This window comes from Aotus nancymaae, unplaced genomic scaffold (assembly GCF_030222135.1).
Source record: "Aotus nancymaae isolate 86718 unplaced genomic scaffold, 86718_ANA_hifiasm-v0.15.2.pri h1tg000030l, whole genome shotgun sequence".
Classification (NCBI taxonomy): Eukaryota; Metazoa; Chordata; class Mammalia; order Primates; family Aotidae; genus Aotus; species Aotus nancymaae.
In genome coordinates, this window is record NW_026988443.1 from 12,164,229 (window position 1) to 12,184,237 (window position 20,009).

The 20,009-nt window shown below is 50.1% G+C and overlaps 1 protein-coding gene across 2 annotated transcripts in view; it reads left to right on the forward strand.

Annotated features, from left to right (window-relative positions):
• Positions 1-928: 928 nt before the first annotated feature.
• The window catches only part of CETP (cholesteryl ester transfer protein), a 35,066-nt gene continuing 15,985 nt past the window's right edge, over positions 929-20,009 (forward strand). Inside the window, exons 1-8 of one of the 2 annotated variants that reach the window (XM_012447902.3) lie at positions 929-1,600; positions 9,557-9,723; positions 10,650-10,764; positions 17,870-18,004; positions 18,095-18,165; positions 18,396-18,483; positions 19,575-19,644; positions 19,871-19,931. In XM_012447902.3, the coding sequence (XP_012303325.2) occupies positions 1,437-1,600; positions 9,557-9,723; positions 10,650-10,764; positions 17,870-18,004; positions 18,095-18,165; positions 18,396-18,483; positions 19,575-19,644; positions 19,871-19,931 (871 nt within the window). In that variant the 5' untranslated portion in view covers positions 929-1,436. The remainder of the gene's footprint in view (positions 1,601-9,556; positions 9,724-10,649; positions 10,765-17,869; positions 18,005-18,094; positions 18,166-18,395; positions 18,484-19,574; positions 19,645-19,870; positions 19,932-20,009) is intronic. The other variant, XM_012447903.3, reaches the window with a different exon arrangement.

A 20,009-nucleotide genomic window follows, 5' to 3' on the forward strand; every position in this document is an offset into this window, starting at 1 on the left:
TCATCACAGTATTGAAGTGACAAGATGTCAAGCAGAAGAGTGAACATCACATAAGGACGTTGCATCCTCTCTGGGGAAAGGATTGGCATGTTTTCTGTTGTGTGCAGGATGGTTGGGTCATATTAGGTGGAAGTATGGCTTTGTTATTTCTTTATCTGGAGATTAAGTGTGGTTTAAGGAGATGCATATGGGTGCCAGGTTGACATAGAATACTGTGATGATTAGTTTTATGTGTGAACTTGGCTATTCCCAGTTACGTAATCAAACACAAATCTAGGCCAGGCCCGGTGGCTCACGCCTGTAATCCCAGCACTTTGGGAGGCTGAGGTGGGTGGATCACCTGAGGTCAGGAGTTCGAGACCAGCCTGGCCAACATGGTGAAAATTAGCCTGGCATAGTGGTGAAAAATTAGCCTGGCATAGTGGTGTGTGCCTGTAGTCCCTGCTACTTGGGAGGCTGATGCAAGAGAATCGCTTGAACCTGGGAGGTGGATGCTGCAGTGAGCCAAGCTCACGCCACTGCACTCCAGCCTGGGTGACAGAGTGAGACTTTATTTAAAAAAAAAAACAAAACCCCATGAATCTAGGTGTTGCTGTGAAGGTATTTTGCAGATGTGATTAACCTGCGTGGACCTTATCTAATTATCTGAAAGACCTTAATTATAAAACTCAGGTTTCCCTAAGGACAGAGCAATTAAGCCTATTGCCTGCAGCCTCAGCTTCCGCCTGAGTTTCCAGCCTACCACCCTACCCCATAGCTTCAGATGCACCCAGCCAGCCCCACAATCACATAGGCCAATTTCTAGAAGCTAGTTAAGGAATGAGCTATTGGATCTGTTTCTCTGGCGGAACCCTGACTGACACAGGATCTGACTCTGGAGGTTGTGAGGTCCAGTTCCTTATCCCTGGGTAGTGTATTGGCCAGTGGGGGTGGGAGTTGCTTCTAGCCAGGCTGTGTCATTTGTGCAATATTGTCGACACTCACCCATTAGCTCCTGGGGCCCCACTTGCTACAGATGATCCTCGTCCTCATGGGCTCTACACCCCGGTGGGTCAACAGAGACTACGAAGAAACAAGTGGACATAAAATGACAAGTGATAGGATAAAAAGTGTGGAAAGGAGAAGGGATAACATGGCAGGGGACATTTTAGAGTGTGGTGCTTCCGACACCAGGAGGGTGAGTGGTTAAACAGTGGTCAGGGAGGGCCTCCGAGGAGGTGACACCTGAATGATGAGCTGGAACAAACCAAGCAAAGATTGGAGGAAGAGCCTCCCACGCGGACAGAAATGCAAGGACAAAGGCCCTGGGGCAGGAATGAGTGTGTGTGTCCTGCGCGGTGGCAGGTGTCGGAAGCGGATCCCAGAAGAGCTGTGGAGCTCAGGCCCAGAAGTGGAGCCAGAGCATGTAGGGCTGGAGACCTGCAGGAAGAAATGCGATGTGGTTGAGATGGGATGGGAGCCACCGTGGCGCCGTGGGGTGGAGGCAGCAGTCTGGTGCTGTGTACTTCAAGGAGGTGGAGTTTTATGAAGGAAGAGCGAGGAGGCGTGCAGGAGGAAGAACAGCCCCGCTGAGCCCTGCAGGGAAGGCAGCAGACCCCAGGTCAGAGCATGAAGGTGGAGGGAACGTTCCAAGAAGCGGGCGGGGGAATAAGCACTGGATGACTGATGACAGAGGGCAGGGTGGAGGGTACGGGGCCAGGGAGGGCTGCACAGAGCCCTGGGAGGGTGAGCCGTGGCCCTGGCTGGCTGGGAGGTGCCTCCTCGAGGTGCTGCTGGAGGATACACTGCAGGGAAGGCCGGTGGTGGATACACTGGGGGATACACTGCAGGGAAAGGCAGCGGATGTGGGGCAGGAGAGCTGGCGTGAGCTCCAGTCATGGGGCCTGGGGGAAGCCACATTGAATTCCCACTTCCTCATCATAACATAGACCCTGTGACATATAAAACCTGCTCTGCCCACCACACAGGAGTCACAAGGCTGGAGTGAAATAACGGAGTGCTTTCCCAGAGTGGCACACGGGATCCAGGGATGGGTGTGTAAAACCATTTTAGCTGGAAGAACACTTTTTTTTTTTTTTTTTTTTTTTAAACAGAGTCTCCCTCTGTCGCCCAGGCTGTAGCGCAGTGGCAAGATCTTGGCTCACTGCAACCTCTGCCTCCCAGGTTCAAGTCATTCCCCTGCCTCAGACTCCTGAGTAGCTGAGACTACAGGCACCCACCACAACATCTACCTAATTTTTGTATTTTTAGTTGAGACGGGATTTTACCATACTGGCCAGGCTGTTCTCAAACTCCTGATGTCAAGTGATCCACCCTCCTCGGCCTCCCAAAGTAGCTGGGATTACAGGCGTGAGCCACTGCACCCAGCCAAAAACACTTGATTAGAATAGCATGCTATTTTTCAATGTATTAGATAAATGTATTTTTCCATTTAAAGTGGGGATATAAAGTTCCCCTTTAAAATCCATGTAAGTAAAATAGCCAGTCTGTTTAAAAGGTTAAGTAAATAACAGTCTAGGGTAGATGCAGGAAAGACAGAAGTCACGACCGTGGTTCCTGAAGGATTAAGGCTGTAGGAAACAGTGAATGCTGAAAGCTTTGTGAATGTATAGTCCTCTAAAACATCTTTTAAAAAATGAGGTGAGTACCAACATGTTCCAGTGTGTGTATTTAGGGTAGGTGCTGTGGGCATACAGGCATACCTGTCTGTATCTCACAGGCAGGTGTAGCTGGGTGCTTGTGTGTACATAGTGTGTATCTGTGCACATGTGCATATCTGTAGCCACATGCATCTCCGTGCACACGTGCTCATAAGGCTCTCTGCGACCAGGTACAGTGGCTCACGCCTGTAATCCCAACACTTTGGGAGGCCAAGGCAGCATGGATCATGAGGTCAGAAGTTCGAGACCAGCCTGGCTAAGATAGTGAAACCCTGTCTCTACTAAAAATACAAAAAATTACCCTGGCATGGTGGCAGGCACCTGTAATCCCAGCTACTCAGGAGGCTGAGGCAGGAGAATGGCTTGAACCCGGGAGATGGAGGTTGCAGTGACCCAAGATCACACCATTGCACTCCAGCCTGGGCAATAGAGCAAGACTCCATCTAACAACAAAAAAAGGCTCTCTGTATGTGTGTGTGCGTTGGTCTGTCTGGACTGGTGTGTGGTAAGAGTGTATTAGATGTGTGCACATCTTGAGTCACTGCTGTTAACAGTGACATAGCATATGTGTAGAAATACCTCCTTCTCCCCAGCCCTCAGCATTACCCAGTGGGGCTGAGCTGTGCAGGAAGCTGGGGGCTGGCAGGTCACTAGCCGCCAGAGGGCAGAGGATGGCTGGTCAGGGGCTGCATCTCTTCTGGTCGGCTGTGGCTTCTCTCAGGCAGCCTCGGGATCTGCTCAGCTCTGCGCTGGGTCAGGCAAGTCTGCCTTGAGCCTGACACTGGAGGCCCTCTGGCATCCTTCTCTGCCCCTTCCCCACCTCCCCTGACCTCCCCCAGGCCTCTGCTAGACTAGACAGTAACCCCTGGCTGAGGCTTTCTGGGAGATCTGAAGCTCCGAAAGCAGGCCTGTTGCTGGAGAATGGGTTGGGACCTGTGGCCAACCGTGGGTGATCTCATGGGGTCCTGGGAGAGCGGATACTCCTGGCCCAAGTGGCCTGGGTTCTGAGGTGCTGGCGCCTGGGCCTCTAGTGACAGGCCTGACCTAGATACTTCTGGCTCTTCTGTGGCCTGGGCTCTGTGGCTCTGTCTTTGGGTCCTCTTTGGGGTGCCGCCTGGCTGTCTGTCTCCTCTGCTGTCAGCTCAAAGCCTGTTCAGAATAATACTAAGGCCTAGGCTCCTCCGTGGCTGTGGGGAGTGGGCTCTCTGAGGTTCTAAGGTGGCCACAGGAGGGGCAGCTGGACCCTGGAGCCCTTCTGCTCAGATGTCCTCATATCCTGGGCCACCACCTGCCTCCTGCCAGCAGAAATGGGGAGGAGCACCCAAGACCAGCCTTATGGTGGCAGTGGTGACAGTGGTGATTAGCTGCAATCCTCGGTCCTCTTCACATCCCTTCTCTCCACAAGCACTTAGTGAAGTGCTGCTGTGTGCCGGGCACTGTCCCGGGAACTCACCTTTGGGTGATGGGTGGCTCCCTCCTCTGCCAGCCTGGGAGGACCGAGTCCTCACCAGAGTGGACCGTGTGAGGGGCAGCAGTTTCCCCCACCCAGAGAGGAGGCTGCTAAGCCACAATGAGAAAGCTGCTGGCTGTGGGTCGGGTGCTGTGGGGAGCACGGGCCACGCCGTCATGTGTCTGATTCTACAGCTGCACTGAGAGATGAGAACGACTCACGCCGCTGTAGGGTTGAAGATACTGAGGTTCTCTCACCCAAGGCATGCAGCCAGTGGGTGGCCCAAGCTGGCATCATGCATGAAGCTTGGTCTCATTCAGTACCTCACTTTTTTTTTTTGAGATGGAGTCTCGCACTGTCACCCAGGCTGGAGTGCAGTGGCGTCTCAGTTCACTGCAACCTCCGCCTCCCGGGTTCAAGTGATTCTCCTGCCTTAGCCTCCCTAGTAGCTGGAACTATAGGTGAGCTGTCACCCGGCTCTGCCATGGGACTGGCTCAGCAACAGGACCACAACACGCCTTGTTGGACACAGAAGCAAATGAGAAAATTAGTAACACTGATCCAGTGTTTACTTAAGGTTCTGATACTTTGTCCATTGTAGACCTTTGGCATTAATTTTGATTTTTTATTATAGTAAAATATATATAACATAAAATTGACCATTTTAGCCATTCTAAGTGTACAGTTTTGTAATGTTTACTATGTTAGCATTATTATACAACCCATTTCCAGAACTCTTTTCACCTTGAAAAACTGAAACTCTATTTCCATTAAATATAAACTCACTCCCCGTTCTCTCTTCCTCTAGCATCTGGTGACTTCCATTCTATTAGTATTATTATTATTAGAGACAGTGTCGCTCTGTCGCCCTTGCTGGAGTGCAGTAATGCAACCACAGCTCACTGTGGCCTCAAACTCCTGGGCTCAAGGGATCCTCCCACCTCAGCCTCTGGAGTAGCTGAGACTATAGGCATGAACCACCACACTCTGCTAATTTACTTATTTTTTGGAAACAGAGGGTCTTGCTGCATGGCCCAAGCCAGCCTTAAATTCCTAGGCTCAAGCGATCCTCCCACCTCAGCCTCCCAAAGCATTGAGATTACAGGTCTGAGCCACTGCACTCTGCCCATTCGACTTTCTGGCTCTTAAATATGACTGCTCTGGACACCTCATATAAGTGGAATCATACAGTATTTGTCTTTTTGTAACTGGTTCATCTTACTTAGCATAATGTTCTCAAGGTTCATCCTCACTGTAGTGTGTGTCGGAATTCCCTTCCTTTTAAAGGATGAATAATATTCCGTCATGTGGATATATTACATGTTGTTTATCCACTCATCATTGATGGGGCGTGGGTTGCTTCCACCTTTTGGCTACTGTGAATAATGCTGCTACAAACATGGGTATGCAAATATTCATTTGAGTCCATAATTTTGATTTTTCTTTTTGAGAAAGAGTCTCGCTCTGTTGTCCAGGTAGGAGTGTAGTGGCACGATCTCAGCCCACTGCAACCTCCGCGTCCCGGGTTCAAGTGATTCTCATGCCTCAGCCTCCCAGGTAGCTGGAATTACAGGTGTGGGCCATCACGCCTGGCTAACTTTTGTATTTTAGTAGAGACAGGGTTTTGCCATGTTGGAGACTGGTCTTGAATTCCTGGCCTCAAATGATCCACCCACCTCGGCCTCCCAAAGAGCTGCGATTATAGTGAGTCACCATACCCAGCCCATAACTTTGATTTTTAAATGGTGACTACTGAGTTTTTCTGGCATCCCTTAAATTTTGTGAGGCACTTGCCTTATCCCAGTCTGGGCCCCAGCTTGGGTTGTCACAGCAAGGTGGAAATATACTGAGAAACTCGTGTTTTATTTACATGGGGCCCAAAAAAGGGGGAACCCCACTTTGATGGGGGTATGACAAAGGGACGCAGGAGCCAACTGAAAGAGCCCTCAGTGGCCAAAGATGGAACAACTTGAACAACAAAATAAATAAAGTAGCATCAGATTATAACCCAAAGTATAAAATAAGTGTCTATGAGTCTATTCTGACATAGATGATTGAATACATTCATATTAATCAATGGGAGAGCACTTTGAGAGGTCAAGGCAGGCGGATCGCTTGAGCCCAGGAGTTTGAGACCAGCTTAGGCAATGTGATGAAACCCTGTGTTTACCAAAAATACAAAAATTAGCTGGGCATGGTGGAGCATGCCTGTAGTCCCAGCTATGTGGGAGGCTGGGGTGGGAGGATTGCTTGAGCCTGGGAGATGGAGGCTGCAGTGAACTGTGATCTTGCCACTGCACTCCAGCCTGGGCAACAGAGTGAGACCCTGTCTCAAAATAAATAAGTCAATATATTAAAAAAAAGTAAATGGGAAAGAAGAGACAGATCTTCCATGCAGAAGAATCCCAAATGAATTCTGTAGATTCTCTACCCTACAGGAGGGCACACATAACTAACTCCAGGCTGCCTTAGTGAGTTCCTTTCAGAGAGTACAGTACGGGAAGCAGGAGTGGGAGAGCTAACTTCACGGTGGAGAAATCTGGCGAATACGACCACAGACAGGTGATGGAGATCACATCAGCTGTCATGAATTATGTTGATAGTGGGCATCCTGGATATGATGGGATAAAATGGGACTTTACCTCCGAGACTGTTTTCCCAATAGCCCGTAAGCCCCGTGTAAGAAAAACCAGGCCAGGTGTGGTGGCTCACGCCTGTAATTCCAGCACTTTGGGAGGCTGAGGCGGGAGGATCTCTTGAACTCAGGAGTTTGAGACCAGCCTGGGTAACATAGTGAGACCTCCATCTCCACAAAAAAATTTTAAAAATTAGCCAGGTGTGGTGGCGCATGTCTGTAGCGCCAGCTACTCAGAAGATTGAGACAGGAGGATCGCTTGAGCTGGGAGGTTGAGGCTGCAGTGAGCCAAGATCATGCCACTGCACTGCAGCCTGAGCAGCAGAGCGACGCCCTGTCTCAATCATAATAGTAATAGAAACTGAGAATGTGTTGTATATGGGAACCTTGCTCAGTTTCTCTGAAAATCTAAAATGCTTCTAAAAAGTAAAATCTGCTTCAAAATTCACCTGGGGCTTGCATTCTCCTCCACGACAGGGTTTCACAGGTTATGATTACAGAGGTGGGAGGGGTTGAAGGTTATCCTGCCCCCTCCCTGCCCCAGGGAGCCCGTTCCCCAGGAGCCATGTCTCCCCTGTGAGAGAGAGAGAGAGCTTCCATGCCCCGAAGTCCCTTGTCCTCTGACTCCAGTATTCTCAGATGCTGGGACCAGCACCAAGCCCAACTTCCTGAGCTCAAATCCTGGCTTTCTGTCCCCGTGTGACCTGGAGCTTGTAGCTTAACTTCTCTCTGCCTCAGTTTGACCTATAAAGCAGGGGCAATCAAGGCATCCCAGGGGGTGGCCATGAAGAGGGAATGAGATAGCAGACAACCCAGATGCCCACTGATGGGTGAAGGGGCCAATACAACAGGGTAAAGGCATTTCAGGGAATGGAGTACGGGCACAGCCTGCAATACAGACAAACCTCAAAGATGCTCCTCTAAGGGACGTAGGCTGGGTGCGGGGGCTTATGCCTGTAATCCCAGCACTCTGAGAAGCCAAGGTGGGTGGATCACTTGAGGTCAGGAGTTTGAGACCAGCCTGGCCAACATGGTAAAACCCTGTCTCTACTAAAAATACAAAAGTTAGCTGGACATGCTGGTAGGTGCCTGTAATCCCAGCTACTTGGGAGGCTGAGGCAGGAGAGTCACTGGAACCCAGGAGGCGGAGATTGCGGTGAGCCGAGATCGCGCCATTGCGCTCCAGCCTGGGTATCAAGAGCGAAACTCCGTCTCAAAAAAAAAAAAATAATAATAATAATGCAACAAAGCATTGCCTCAAAAATATAGCTGATATTAGTATAATTCTTACTAAGTTTTAAGGGTCTAAGATGCAGGATTCTAAATTTAAAGGGATACACTCTTTTTGTTTTTTGGTTTAGTTTTATTTGTTTTTTAAAATTCGTTATCTCAAGGGTCTCCCAGCCTTGGGAGGGCCCCAGCACCCAGGCTGCACTAGAGGATGGGGCCCACCTTCCCCTCCTCCCCAGGCCCAGCCACTGACCTCCAGTACCCTGGCCAGGGGCACCCTCGGTTATTGCCCTCCGTGGCCCCAGGAAGGGAACAGAAACAACAGCCAGGAAGACAATAGCCGCCAGGAAGTCCTCATGTTTCTGGAAAAATAGAGCCCATTAATGAAGTTCCTCCAGCCCGAGCAGAGGAAGGGGTGCTGGGGAGGCCTGGGCCAAGGGGCTCACCTCCAGCCCCTACCCTGGCAGGGCCGATGGTACATGCTCACTCAGTGAGGGCGCTCCAGAGGCCTGTGGATATGAACCCAAGGATTGGGGCCCAGGGGCAATCAGCTTATGTCTCTGAGCCTTGGGAAACGGTGAGGGTCAGCCCGGCTCCATCTGTGCTTCTGGGCAGCTTTGGGCTTAGAGCAGGTGCAAACTCAGGACTGGGGCAGAACCCCCGAGAGGCAGCTAAGCAAGCCCACCCCAATTCATGTTTCCTTGACCCTGCCTGGGGCACAGCATCCTGCCCACATCCCTGCAGCCCTGGCTCCTTCCCAGGGGCTCTGAGGAGGCAGCAGTTGGCCATCTGGTCACAGTTGCTGCAGGGGAGTGCTTGGCCCCAGCTGTACGTAAAGTACTGTACGTTGTGATTTTTTGGAAGATAACACATTCACATGACTCAGACTTCAAAAGTCATAGATGTCCCTTGCCCCTTTCCCCAGATACCCAGTTCCTCCCAGAGGCAGCCAACGATCTCAGAGGCTGTGTACCCACCCAGAGTTATTTTATGCATATCAAAGAAAGGCTACATAGAGGACTCTTTCTGGGGTACCCAGATGCAGCGTCAAATACCATAGATTACTACAGGGAGGACATTATCCTTTCGAGCTTTCAAATCAGAGCAAGGGAAAGGTGAGTGCTAGAGTCTCTCTAACACCCATGAAACCCTCTCCCTTTTTATACTGAGTTTTGCTTTACATGCAGCAGCAGGCTTCAAGCTTGGGGTCATTGTCGGGCAACCGTATCTGGCAAGAGTTCAATGTCTTTTTTTCATGGTCATTGTATTTTGGCCTCTTTCTATTTATGGCAACTGAGAGAGAAAGTTTATTCTTAGATACATTTATTTAAGTATAAAACAAATTAATTCATGGAAACATATTAAGCAATTATCCAGAAAACGTAAGGGATGGCAAAAGTGGTGCGAATGGTGGAGGGGAGACAAGCAGAGGTTGGGATGCTCTTGTTGAACGTCTGGCTCTGAACTCAAGAGGAGGCCGGAGAGGCTGGGCAGGAAGGAGGTGAATCTCTGGGACCAGGAAGACCCTGCTGCCCGGAAAAGCCTCATGTTCCGTGGGGGTGGGTGGATGTACATATACAGGCTCCAGGCTGAACGGCTCGGGCCACTCACACACGGATGCCCAATAACCATGCTGGCTGCCACCGTCTTGACCCTGGCCCTGCTGGGCAATGCCCACACCTGCTCCAAAGGCGCCTCGTGTGAGGCGGGCATCGTGTGCCGCATCACCAAGCCTGCCCTCTTGGTGTGTAAGTACCAGTGCCCTCCTCTCTGTCCATGCATCTGTCTGCCCTGGCAGGGCTCTTTTCATGGACACCCACTATGCCAGCAGCCTCCCTGGCCTGGAGCCAGCTCTGAAGCTGGCTGCCACAGTAGCCCAGAGAAAGGAGTGTCCTGGGAGGAAGATGGGCTGAGTGGAGCTGTCCTCACCCTCTCCTGACCTCACTCCAAGGTCAAGTTCTTTGGTGAGAAGGTCCTAGTTGGGCTGCAAATAGCCAGGTGTAGGGATTTGTTCTTGTCTGAGACCCAGAGTCATTGGGGTTCAAGTTAAGGTTCAGATCTGAGCCAGGTTAGGGGGTTGAGTCAGGGGATGAAGATGAGGAGTTTGGTGTATATTTGGTGTTGGGGGTCACTCTGTGGCCAGAGTCAGGGGTTGCCAGGAGCTCAGGTGACGGAGGCTGTATCACTGACTGCTGTGTGACTTTGGCCAGCTCCCCTGCCCTCTCTGGGCCTCAGCCTCTTGCTCAATACAATAAAGGTATAGGGATGCTAAATGATAGAATTCTAAAATAGAACATCGCCAGGTTCAAGAGCCAGGATTATAGACCCCCAGGACTACAGGGAGTGTCACAGCATCGTCTGGGTGAGCTAGGGTGAGTGTGTGGCTGGGCTGAGGGCTGCCATTTGACTAGGATCATGGGGTTCCCATGCGTCAGGACCCAGAGGCTAGGGTATGATCAGGATCTCTGGCTGGGGTCAGGATCAAACCTCTCTGTGTCCCCTAAGAATTGCCATCGACCTTACACTGAGAGGGAGGCCCAGTCTACCCCTCAGCTTTAAGGCCTACTGGGTAGCCTAGTCCCAGAGAGGCTGAGTCATGGCCAAGACTGGTTGTGGGTAGGAGTGGGGGTCTTGGCATGGGCCTGCAGCCCCTCACCACTGCCCTCCCCTCTAGTGAACCAGGAGACTGCCAAGGTGATCCAGACTGCCTTCCAGCGAGTCAACTACCCAAACATCACGGGCGAGAAGGCCATGATGCTCCTTGGCCGAGTCAAGTATGGGTTGTACAAGTGAGTCGGGCCTTGGGTGTCACCAGGCTGGGGGTAGGGAGGCGGGAAGAACCGGCTGGGGCTTGCCCCCAGCCCACAGGGAGGAAGGGCTAGGGGAGGGAGGGACTCAGGTCTCTCCCCTGGACTTGGAACCGGAGCCTGACCACCTCCCCTACCCCCACCCTCCATCCCCTGGTGCCCTGGGGGGACTTAGTGAGTGTATCAAACTCTCCAATAGCCCCTCTAAGAGTCAGGCTTCGAAGGGTCCTTTCCCATTGCCCTGGGAAGATGAAGGTCTTATTGGGGGTGAATGGAGGATAGGGTAGAGAGATCTCAGCAAAATGAGTATCTTTTTAAAAAAAAAGTTTATAAATGTTGTTTTCTTACAATACAGACAGGGGCCTTGCTCTGTTGGCCAGGTTGGTCTTGAACCTTGGCCTCAAGCAATCCCCCCGCCTCAGCCTAAAATGAGTATCTTGACATTATTTGGGATGATGGTAACAGCAGAGGGCCGGTTGTGGGCTAGGTGCTTTTCCAAACAAGATCTCATTTTATCTTCACCTTTATCATTTACTTTTTCTTTTTCTTTCTTTCTTCTTTCTTTTTTTAAATTTTTTGAGACAGCATCTCCCTCTGTCATTTAGGCTGGAGTACAGTGGCACGATCTCAGCTCATTGCAACCTCTGTCTCTGGGTTCAAGCAATTCTTGTGCCTCAGCCTCCAGAGTATCTGGAATTACAGGCGCACACCATCACACCCAGCTAATCTTTGAACTTTCAGTAGAGATGGGGGTTTCACCATGTTGGCTAGGCTGGTCTCAAACTCCTGATCTCAAGTGATCTGCCCGCTTCCATCTCTTGAAATGCTGAGATTACAGGCGTGAGTCACCTTGTCCAGCCCTTTATCTATCTTAATCTTTATTTATTTAATTAATTTATTTATTTATTGAGACGGAGTCTTTCTCTGTCAACCAGGCTGGAATGCAGTGGTGCCATCTCAGCTCACTGCAACCTCCGCCTCCCAGGTTCAAGCCATTCTCCTGCCTCAGCCTCCCTAGTAGCTAGGATTACAGGTGCCCGCCACCAAGCCCAGCTAAATTTTAGTAGAGATGGGTTTCGTCATGTTGGCCAGGCTGGTCTTGAGCTCCTGACCTTAAGTGATCTGCCCACTTCACCCTCCCAAAATGCGGGATTACAGGCGTGAGCTACTGCACCCGGCCTATCTTAACCTTTATCATATATTTTATCCTTATCTGTAAAAGAGGATAATGCCATCTTCCAGATGGCCCTGCTTAGCAAATAAGGAAACAGGAGCTGATAGAGGTTTCCCAGCCTGGCGGAGCTCACGTGCAAACTCAGCTGTTTCGGGAACTTGGCCACCTTCCTGGAACCTCAGGCTGCCCTGGAGCCTGGGTCTCTGTCTGTGTGTCAGTCTGAGACCCCAAGCGTGAGGCAGACATTGTTCAGGGACTTTATCTTTGTCTTAAAGCGAATCTCCTCCTCCTCCTCCTCCTCCCCAGCCTTGCTAAACAGGCTCCCCAGGAGTGGTCTCTCCTGCCCAAGCACATTGGGCCTGGAATCTTGGTAATTGTTTCTGAGCCACCAGGGGGCGCCGGCGGTGCTGGGCTGCGGCTTCGCCTTTTGCAGGAAAACTCCTGCCGCTAGGGGGTGCTGTGGAGGGGTCCCAGCCACACCCTCTGTGCGACCTTGGGCTTCAGATTACGCTTCTGTAAAAGAGGATAATGGGCAAGGTGCAGTTGCTCTCACCTGTGATCCCAGCACTTTGGGAGGCCGAGGCAGGAGGATTTCTTGAGCCAGGGTTCAAGATCAGCCTGTCTCTATAAAAAATTTAAAAATTAGCTGGGCACGGTAGTGTTTGCCTGCAGTCCCAGCTACTCAGGAGGCCAAGGTAGGAGGATCATTTGAGCCTGGGAGGTCAAGGCTGCAGTGAGCTATGGTTGCGCCACTGCACTCCAGCCTGGTAACAGAGCAAGACTCTGTTGCTAAAAAACAAAAGAGGATAATGTTATCCTAGACCTATGCTGCAAGAGGTCAGACATGGCAAAAGCATCTTGAGAAGTTAAAGAGATATCATCCTTAATAAATCAGCAATAATTCAGTTAGACCAGACTGCCATAGACTAGATGTCATAGTCATTCATACTTAACTGTTATCCCAGGCAAGGCCTGTTGGAAGCTTCTTACTATGACTCCCAGCAGGGTCCCAGTGAGCACTGCTGGCTGGGCTAATGAAACTCCCGAAATACCGGACAACGTGGGAGACTGGCTTTGGGGAGTCTATCGCTTTGCCATTGACAGGAATGACTTCTGGAGGAACTTGATCCTCAATTTGGGACTCTTTCTGTGGGAGTTTGGCTGGCCAGGAATCTGAGTGACATCGACCCTAACCCTAACCCTCACCAGGAGTGTAGCCAAGTAGACAAATGGAATCCTATGCTGAACCCTAACCTTCCAAAAACAGCCTGCAATCTGTGACCACCACGAGATGTGCCCTGATGGCAGCTGAAGTTCGATTCAGATGGGCACTTTCCTTTTCCCTTTCCTGCCTAGTTTCCTTTTGTTCCTTGAGTCCACACAGAATTCCATTCTCTGGTCAGCAGACAGGCTTACGCTAAAGTACTGCCTCTGTTCTGTAAAGTTTTGTACGTAGTTCCTAAACTTCTGCAGGGGGTGATCTTTGCTCTTGTCCTGAGAAATAACTATGCTGTTTTAACAAGCATTTGAAATAAATATTGCACACACACACACACAAACACACTATATATATACACGTATATATATATACGTGTGTATATATATACGTGTGTGTATATATATACGTGTGTATATATATATAACTGTTATCCCAAAACACATATGGGTGGGGTAGAAATAAAATATGATTGGCCATAAATACAATTGGCCATGATAAACGTTAGATGAAGCTAGATCATGGTAAAATGAGAATTCTTCACACTATTCTCTCTAATGGGAATAGAATAGAATATAACAGAACAGACGGGGAAAGCCAGATATACACAGATTCTCCTTGTTGGGCAGTGTGTCATAGTGGCTTATAACATAGGATCTGGAGTGGGATGGACCCAGGATCAAATCTCCTTCTACCGAGGTTTTCTGAAGCCACATAAACTGTCTGAGCCATTTCTGTCTCAGTTCAGTGGGTACAGCAGTAGTGACCACCTCCTGGGTAGCTGTGAGGATTAAACCAGGACATGTGTTTAAACTCTCAGCACAGTACCTGCCACACAGTGTGTGGTACGTGATGGCTGCTTCTATTGTGTCATATTCCATGTGCTGAAGCCGGGCCCCGGGGGAGAGTTCAGCAAGAGTAGAGGGCATGAGAGTGAATGTGGCCCGCTGGCCTCCCGGCCTCCAGTTTCTCCTCTCTGATCCTTGCTTCCCAGGGATCCTCGCTGCGCCCCACCTCTGACCAAGCCCCTGGCCGCACAGCTCCTCTGCTGTGCCTACACCAAGACCCCAGGCCCAACATTTCTGCAGTTGTTCAGCTCCACCTCTGCCCCCAGACCTAGCTCAGGCCTCCTCCCAGTGAGGAGCCTCCTACTATCTTCCAAACTCCCACCCTCCACCTGATGACGCCTCCTCCAGGAAACCCTCTGTATCCATTTCCTATTTTCTGCTGTAAAAAAAAAAAAAAATCACTCCAAGTTTAGTGGCTTAAAATGACACAAGTTTATCATTTTACAGTTAAAAAGGCTAAAAGTCCACCATGGCTCTCCCTGAGCTAAGATCAGGATGTCAGTAGAAGCAGATTCCTCTGGGGGCTCTAGGGGAGAATGAATTCCCTTGCCTTCTCCAGCTTCTAGAGGCCTCCCCCATGCCTTGGCCTCCCTCCATCTCCTTTTGTTTCAGGCGTTGAGGGGAGCTCCCTGCTCTGACTTTCTCATTTATGGTATTCCCCTCCGCTTTCCAGCAGCTGTGATTGTCCCAAATCCTGTCCTCTGGCTCTTTAGGCCAGAAAAATTATGATCTACCAGAGTTCAAGGCCTTGAAAGCGCCTTTTCCCACTGTCCTTTCTCACAGTGCATGCTGGAGCCCACCCTTGTGCTAGAATCTGTGAAAATGGGGAAACGCACCGGGTGCTGTTCTCCACGCACATCTGTCCTGCAGCCTGACTGCTTTTTCTTTGTTTTTCAAGATGAAGTTTTGCTCTTGTTGCCCAGGCTGGAGTACAATGGCATGATCTCAGCTCACTGCAATCTCTACCTCCCAGGTTCAAGCAATTCTCCTGCCTCAGCCTCCCGAGCAGCTGGACCACGCCCGGCTAATTTTTTTTCTTTTTTTTTTTTTTTGCATTTTTATTAGAGATGGGATTTCACTATGCTGGCCAGGGTGCTGGGATTACAGGCATGAGCCACCACGCCGGGCCCAGTCTGACTGTTTTCACTTACTCTCTACTGTCTAATTTTGTGCAGAGGTCAAGAATTTAGTCGTCGAAGGAGGTTCATGTGTTAGGAGTTTATGCAGCTATTGCCAGAAGAGATGCCACTCAAAAATTTGGTATGCGTCCGAGGGTGGCGGCTCATGCCTGTAATCCCAGGACTTTGGGAGGCTGAGTTGGGCAGATCACCTGAGGTCAGGAGTTCAAGACCAGCCTGGCCAATATGGTGAAACCCCGTCTCTACTAAAAATGCAAAATTAGCCAGACATGGTGGTGCTTGCCTGTAATCCCAGCTACTCAGGAGGCTGAGGCAGGAGAATCACGTGAACCCAGGAGGCGGAGATTGCAGTGAGCTGAGATTGCCCACTGCACTCCAGCCTGGGTGACAACAGCAAAACTCAGTCTCAAAAAAAAAAAGAAAGAAAGAAAGAAAGAAAGAAAAGAAAAGAAAAGAAAAGCTGGCATGGTAGCTCAATCCTGTAATCCCACCACTTTGGGAGGCTGAGGTGGGAGAATCACCTGAGGTCAGGAGTTCAAGATCAGGCTGGCAACATGGTGAAACCCTGATTTTACTAAAAATACAAAAATTAGCCAGGTGTGGTGGCAGGCGCCTGTAGTCCCAGCTACTGGGGAGGCTAAGGCAGGAGAATCGCTTGATCCCAGGAGGCAGAGGTTGCAGTGAGCCAAGATCACACCACTGCACTCCAGCCTGAGCAACAGGGCCAGACCCCATCTCAAAAACAAAAACAAAAACAAATGTAGCAGGAGGTTTAAATTTCTGTAGAACTGAAAGAAGATTGGAGACTGTAGTATGATCTAATTCCAGATTAGAGCATTTAGAAGAATGTGGAGTCTGGTCAACATAGTGAGACCCCTCTCTACACAAAAAAATACAAAAATTAACCAGGTGTGTAGTTGGTGCATGCCTGTGGTACCAGCTATTTCGGAGGCTGAGGCAGGAGGATTGTTGGAGTTTGAGGCTGCAGTGAGCTGTGATTACACAACTGCACCAGCCTGGGCAACAGAGAGGCACCATGGGGAAAAAAAAAAAAAAGAATAAAGGAAAGAAAAGGGTCGGGTGTGGAGGCTCACGCCTGTAATCCCAACACTTTGGGAGGCTAAGGCGGGTGGATCACAAGGTCAAGAAATCGAGACCATCCTGGCCAACATGGTGAAACCCCATCTCTACTAAAAAACACAAAGGTTAGCTGGGCGTGGTGGTGCATGCCTGTAGTCCCAGCTACATGGGAGGCTGAGGCAGGAGAATTGCTTGAACCCGGGAGGCGGAAGTTGCAGTGAGCCGAGATCGCGCCATTGCACTCCAGCCTGGCAACAAAGCGAGACTATGTCTCAAAAAAAAAGAAAAGAAAGAACTAAAAAAAAAGAAGGAAGAATCTGGAACAACCTAGTTGTTTCCTATACTATAGTCTTTGTCAATCTGTTTTTAAATTTTTTTATTTTTAATTTTTATGGGTACATAGTAGGTGTATATATTTATGGGGTACATGAGATGTTTTGATATAGACATGCAATGTTTTGTCAAGAGTCTCCACTGTGGCCTAGGCTGGAGTGCAATGGCGCAGTCTCAGCTCACTGCAACCTCTGCCTCCCGGGTTCAAGCAATTCTTCTGTCTCAGCCTCCCTAGTAGCTGGGCCTACAGGCACCCACCATCATTCCCGGTTAATTTTTTTGTATTTTTGTGGAGACAAGATCTCATCATGTTGGCCAGGCTGGTCATGAACTCCTGATCTCAGGTGATCCGCCCACCTCGGCCTCCCAAAGTTCTAGGATTACAGGCGACAGCCACCTCGCCAGCCTGCCAATCTATTTTTGATCTAACTTCACTTCTGATGGTGTATCCATACTCTTCAGAATCAATTTTCACTCTTCTTCACATACCATTTACATTTCTAAGAATGTGTCCATTTCATTTCATCTAATTTATCTCATTTGTTGACATACAATTGTTCATAGTATTCTCTCATAATTCCTTTTATTTCTGTAAGATTGGTAATAATGACCTGACTTTTATTTCTGTTTTTGGTAATTTGAGTTTTTCTTGCCAGTCTAGCTAAAGGTTTGTTGATTTTGTTGATCTTTTGGAAACACCAACTATAGTTTTCACCAATTGTTGTTTTTCTATTCTTTATTTCATTCGTAGCCACTAATATCCTGATTACTTCCTTCCTTCTGCTAGTTTTGGGCTTAGTTTGCCCTTATTTTTCAAGTTTCTTAAAGTGGAAAGTTGGATATTGAATTGAGATCTTTCTCTTTTAGAAAGATAGGCATTTCTAGATCTAAATGTCCCCATGAGCACGGTTCCCTCCATCTTCAGCCCAGCAGGGTTGACTCTCTCTGGGCATTCATTCTTCCCTGGTCACCTCTCCCCCGCCTCTCCTTTTCTGCCTCCTCTTCCACTTTTTAACACCCTATGATTACACTGGGACCACCGAGATAATCCAGGATCATCTCCCCACCTACCCCAAGGTCCTTAACTTAACCATACTTGCATATGGGTAACACGAGTAGAGTGGGTACCCATCATTTGAACATTGGGTAACATATTTGCAGGTTCTGTGGATTAGGAGGCAGACATTCTGGGGGCTATGATTCTATCTTCCACCCTCGCCTAGGCAAAATTGGAGGCTCACTCCTTGGGCTCCCTGGATGACCCCTGATGCCCTTCCTCACTCCTGTTCCTTCCCAGCATCCAGATCAGCCACTTGTCCATTGCCAGCAGCCAGGTGGAGCTGGTGGAAGCCAAGTCCATTGATGTCTCCATTCAGAATGTGTCTGTGATCTTCAATGGGACCCTGAAGTACGGCTACACCGGTGCCTGGGGGTAAGCATTCCCATCAACTGATGCACCACGCCCTGGCCCGCTCTGGGCTGGAGGACAGAATGAGGGTCCTGGGTCCTTGGCTCTTTGCAGGTTGGGCATTGATCAGTCCATTGATTTTGAGATTGACTCCGCCATTGACCTCCAGATCAACACACAACTGAGTATGTGTCCAGCATCCTCTGGGGAAGTGGCAGCCGGACGCTAGGGCTTGGCCTCAGCAGAGTGGGGAGGTTGTGCAGGCAGAGGGTTCTGGGGCCACCAAAGGAGTCCTGGCCTGGGAAGTTTGCAGAGTTGGGGAGCCCAGAGCTGGCCAAGCTGGCTGACCTGGGCAGCATGTGGGTACTACCCAATAGTGGAGGCTGCCCTGAGGTCGTGTTGGGTTTCCCTGCAGCCTGTGACTCTGGTAGAGTGCGGACCAATGCCCCCGACTGCCACCTGTCTTTCCATAAGCTCCTCCTGCATCTCCAAGGCGAGCGAGAGTAAGTACACCGCCCTGTGGCCCCCATTCCTGCTCGTGCCCATCCTGTTAGCGTGCCCACGACCTCTCCAGGCTCAACCCCACACAGGGCATGCTTGTGGGTGGCCAAACCTGGGGGGAGAATACCTTCAGTGGGTCACCTCCTACCCCTTCCCATCAAGACACCCTCAAAGGCTGGAAAACAATAGCCACCTAACGGCTGTTAAGAACTCGCTGTGTGCCAAGCACTATCCCAAGCCCTTTGCATGAATTAGTTGATTTTGTCCTTAAAACCAGCCCCAGGATATAGATTTTGTTATCATCCCCTTTTTACATGTGGGAAAACTGAGTCACGGAGAGGTTAGGAAGGAAAAGCTCATATCTGCGGAGTGCATTCTGCAACCCAAACACCACACTAACTCACAGCTAAAACTCTAGTCAAGCGAAGTAACTTGCTGAGGACACACAACTCGCCACTGAGGGGCGAGAGCAGGATTTGAACCCAGCATTCTCTGACCCCAGAAGCTGAGGTCCTAGATACTTACTCTACTGTTTCCCAGGGTGGCGCTTTTTGTCTGGCCAACACCCTCTGTGAAGGAGCCGTGGGTGACCCCCTTGCACAGAGGAAGATACCGAGGTTGAGAGAGACCCTGATCTGCTGAATTTGAATGCAAAATAAATAAATAAATAATAAAAATAGATTTAAAAAAATATAAAAGAGAGAGACCCTGGTCATGTAACCAATGCCAAACCTGGAAGGCAGAAGGGAACCGGTGGGTGGGGTCTGGAGAGGAGCCCTCTATTCAGGCCATTTTCTGCCTCTGGTGCAGACGGACACGTGTGTGAATTTGGACTCTAGGCACGTTCTCGTGTGCGTGACAGGTGTGAGCATACAGGAGCTGGGCCCTCCTGAGGGATTCCGGGAGGGTGCCATGGTTAATCCTTGGGTCTGAGGTTCAATGTTCTCAGCTGCAAACTCAGGGGGATAATTCCTACCTCCTGAGCTACATGAATCAGGACCAGCAGAGCCCTGAACAGTGCCTGGTACACAGTAGGTGCTCCATGGATGCACAGGACTGGTCAGGGGCTCACTGTGGTGTTTGCTGCCCTCAGGCCTGGATGGATCAAGCAGCTATTCACAAACTTCATCTCCTACACCCTGAAGCTGATCCTGAAGGGACAGGTGAGTGAGGCTGGCTGACTCCTTGTGGTCCAGGGCCATGCCCGGGAGGCTGGACCCCTTTCCTCCCTGCCCTTCCCTGAGAAGGAGCCACTCCCATCTTCCCAACGTGGTAGTCCCCTGTGCTAGTTCCCAGCATTGCCACCAGCATGCAGCTGGAAGGGGCACTGCCCTGCCCCTCCTCTGGCATCCCTTCCTGCCTGGAAAGCACCTGCTCTGTCTGCCCCAGGTCTGCAAAGAGATCAACGTCATCTCCAACGTCATGGCCGATTTTGTCCAGACAAGGGCTGGTGAGTGGGTTTCTGTCTTCATGGCTCAGAAGACAGCAGTGGGAGCCAAAAATCCACCTGCTGCACTGCATGGCCTTG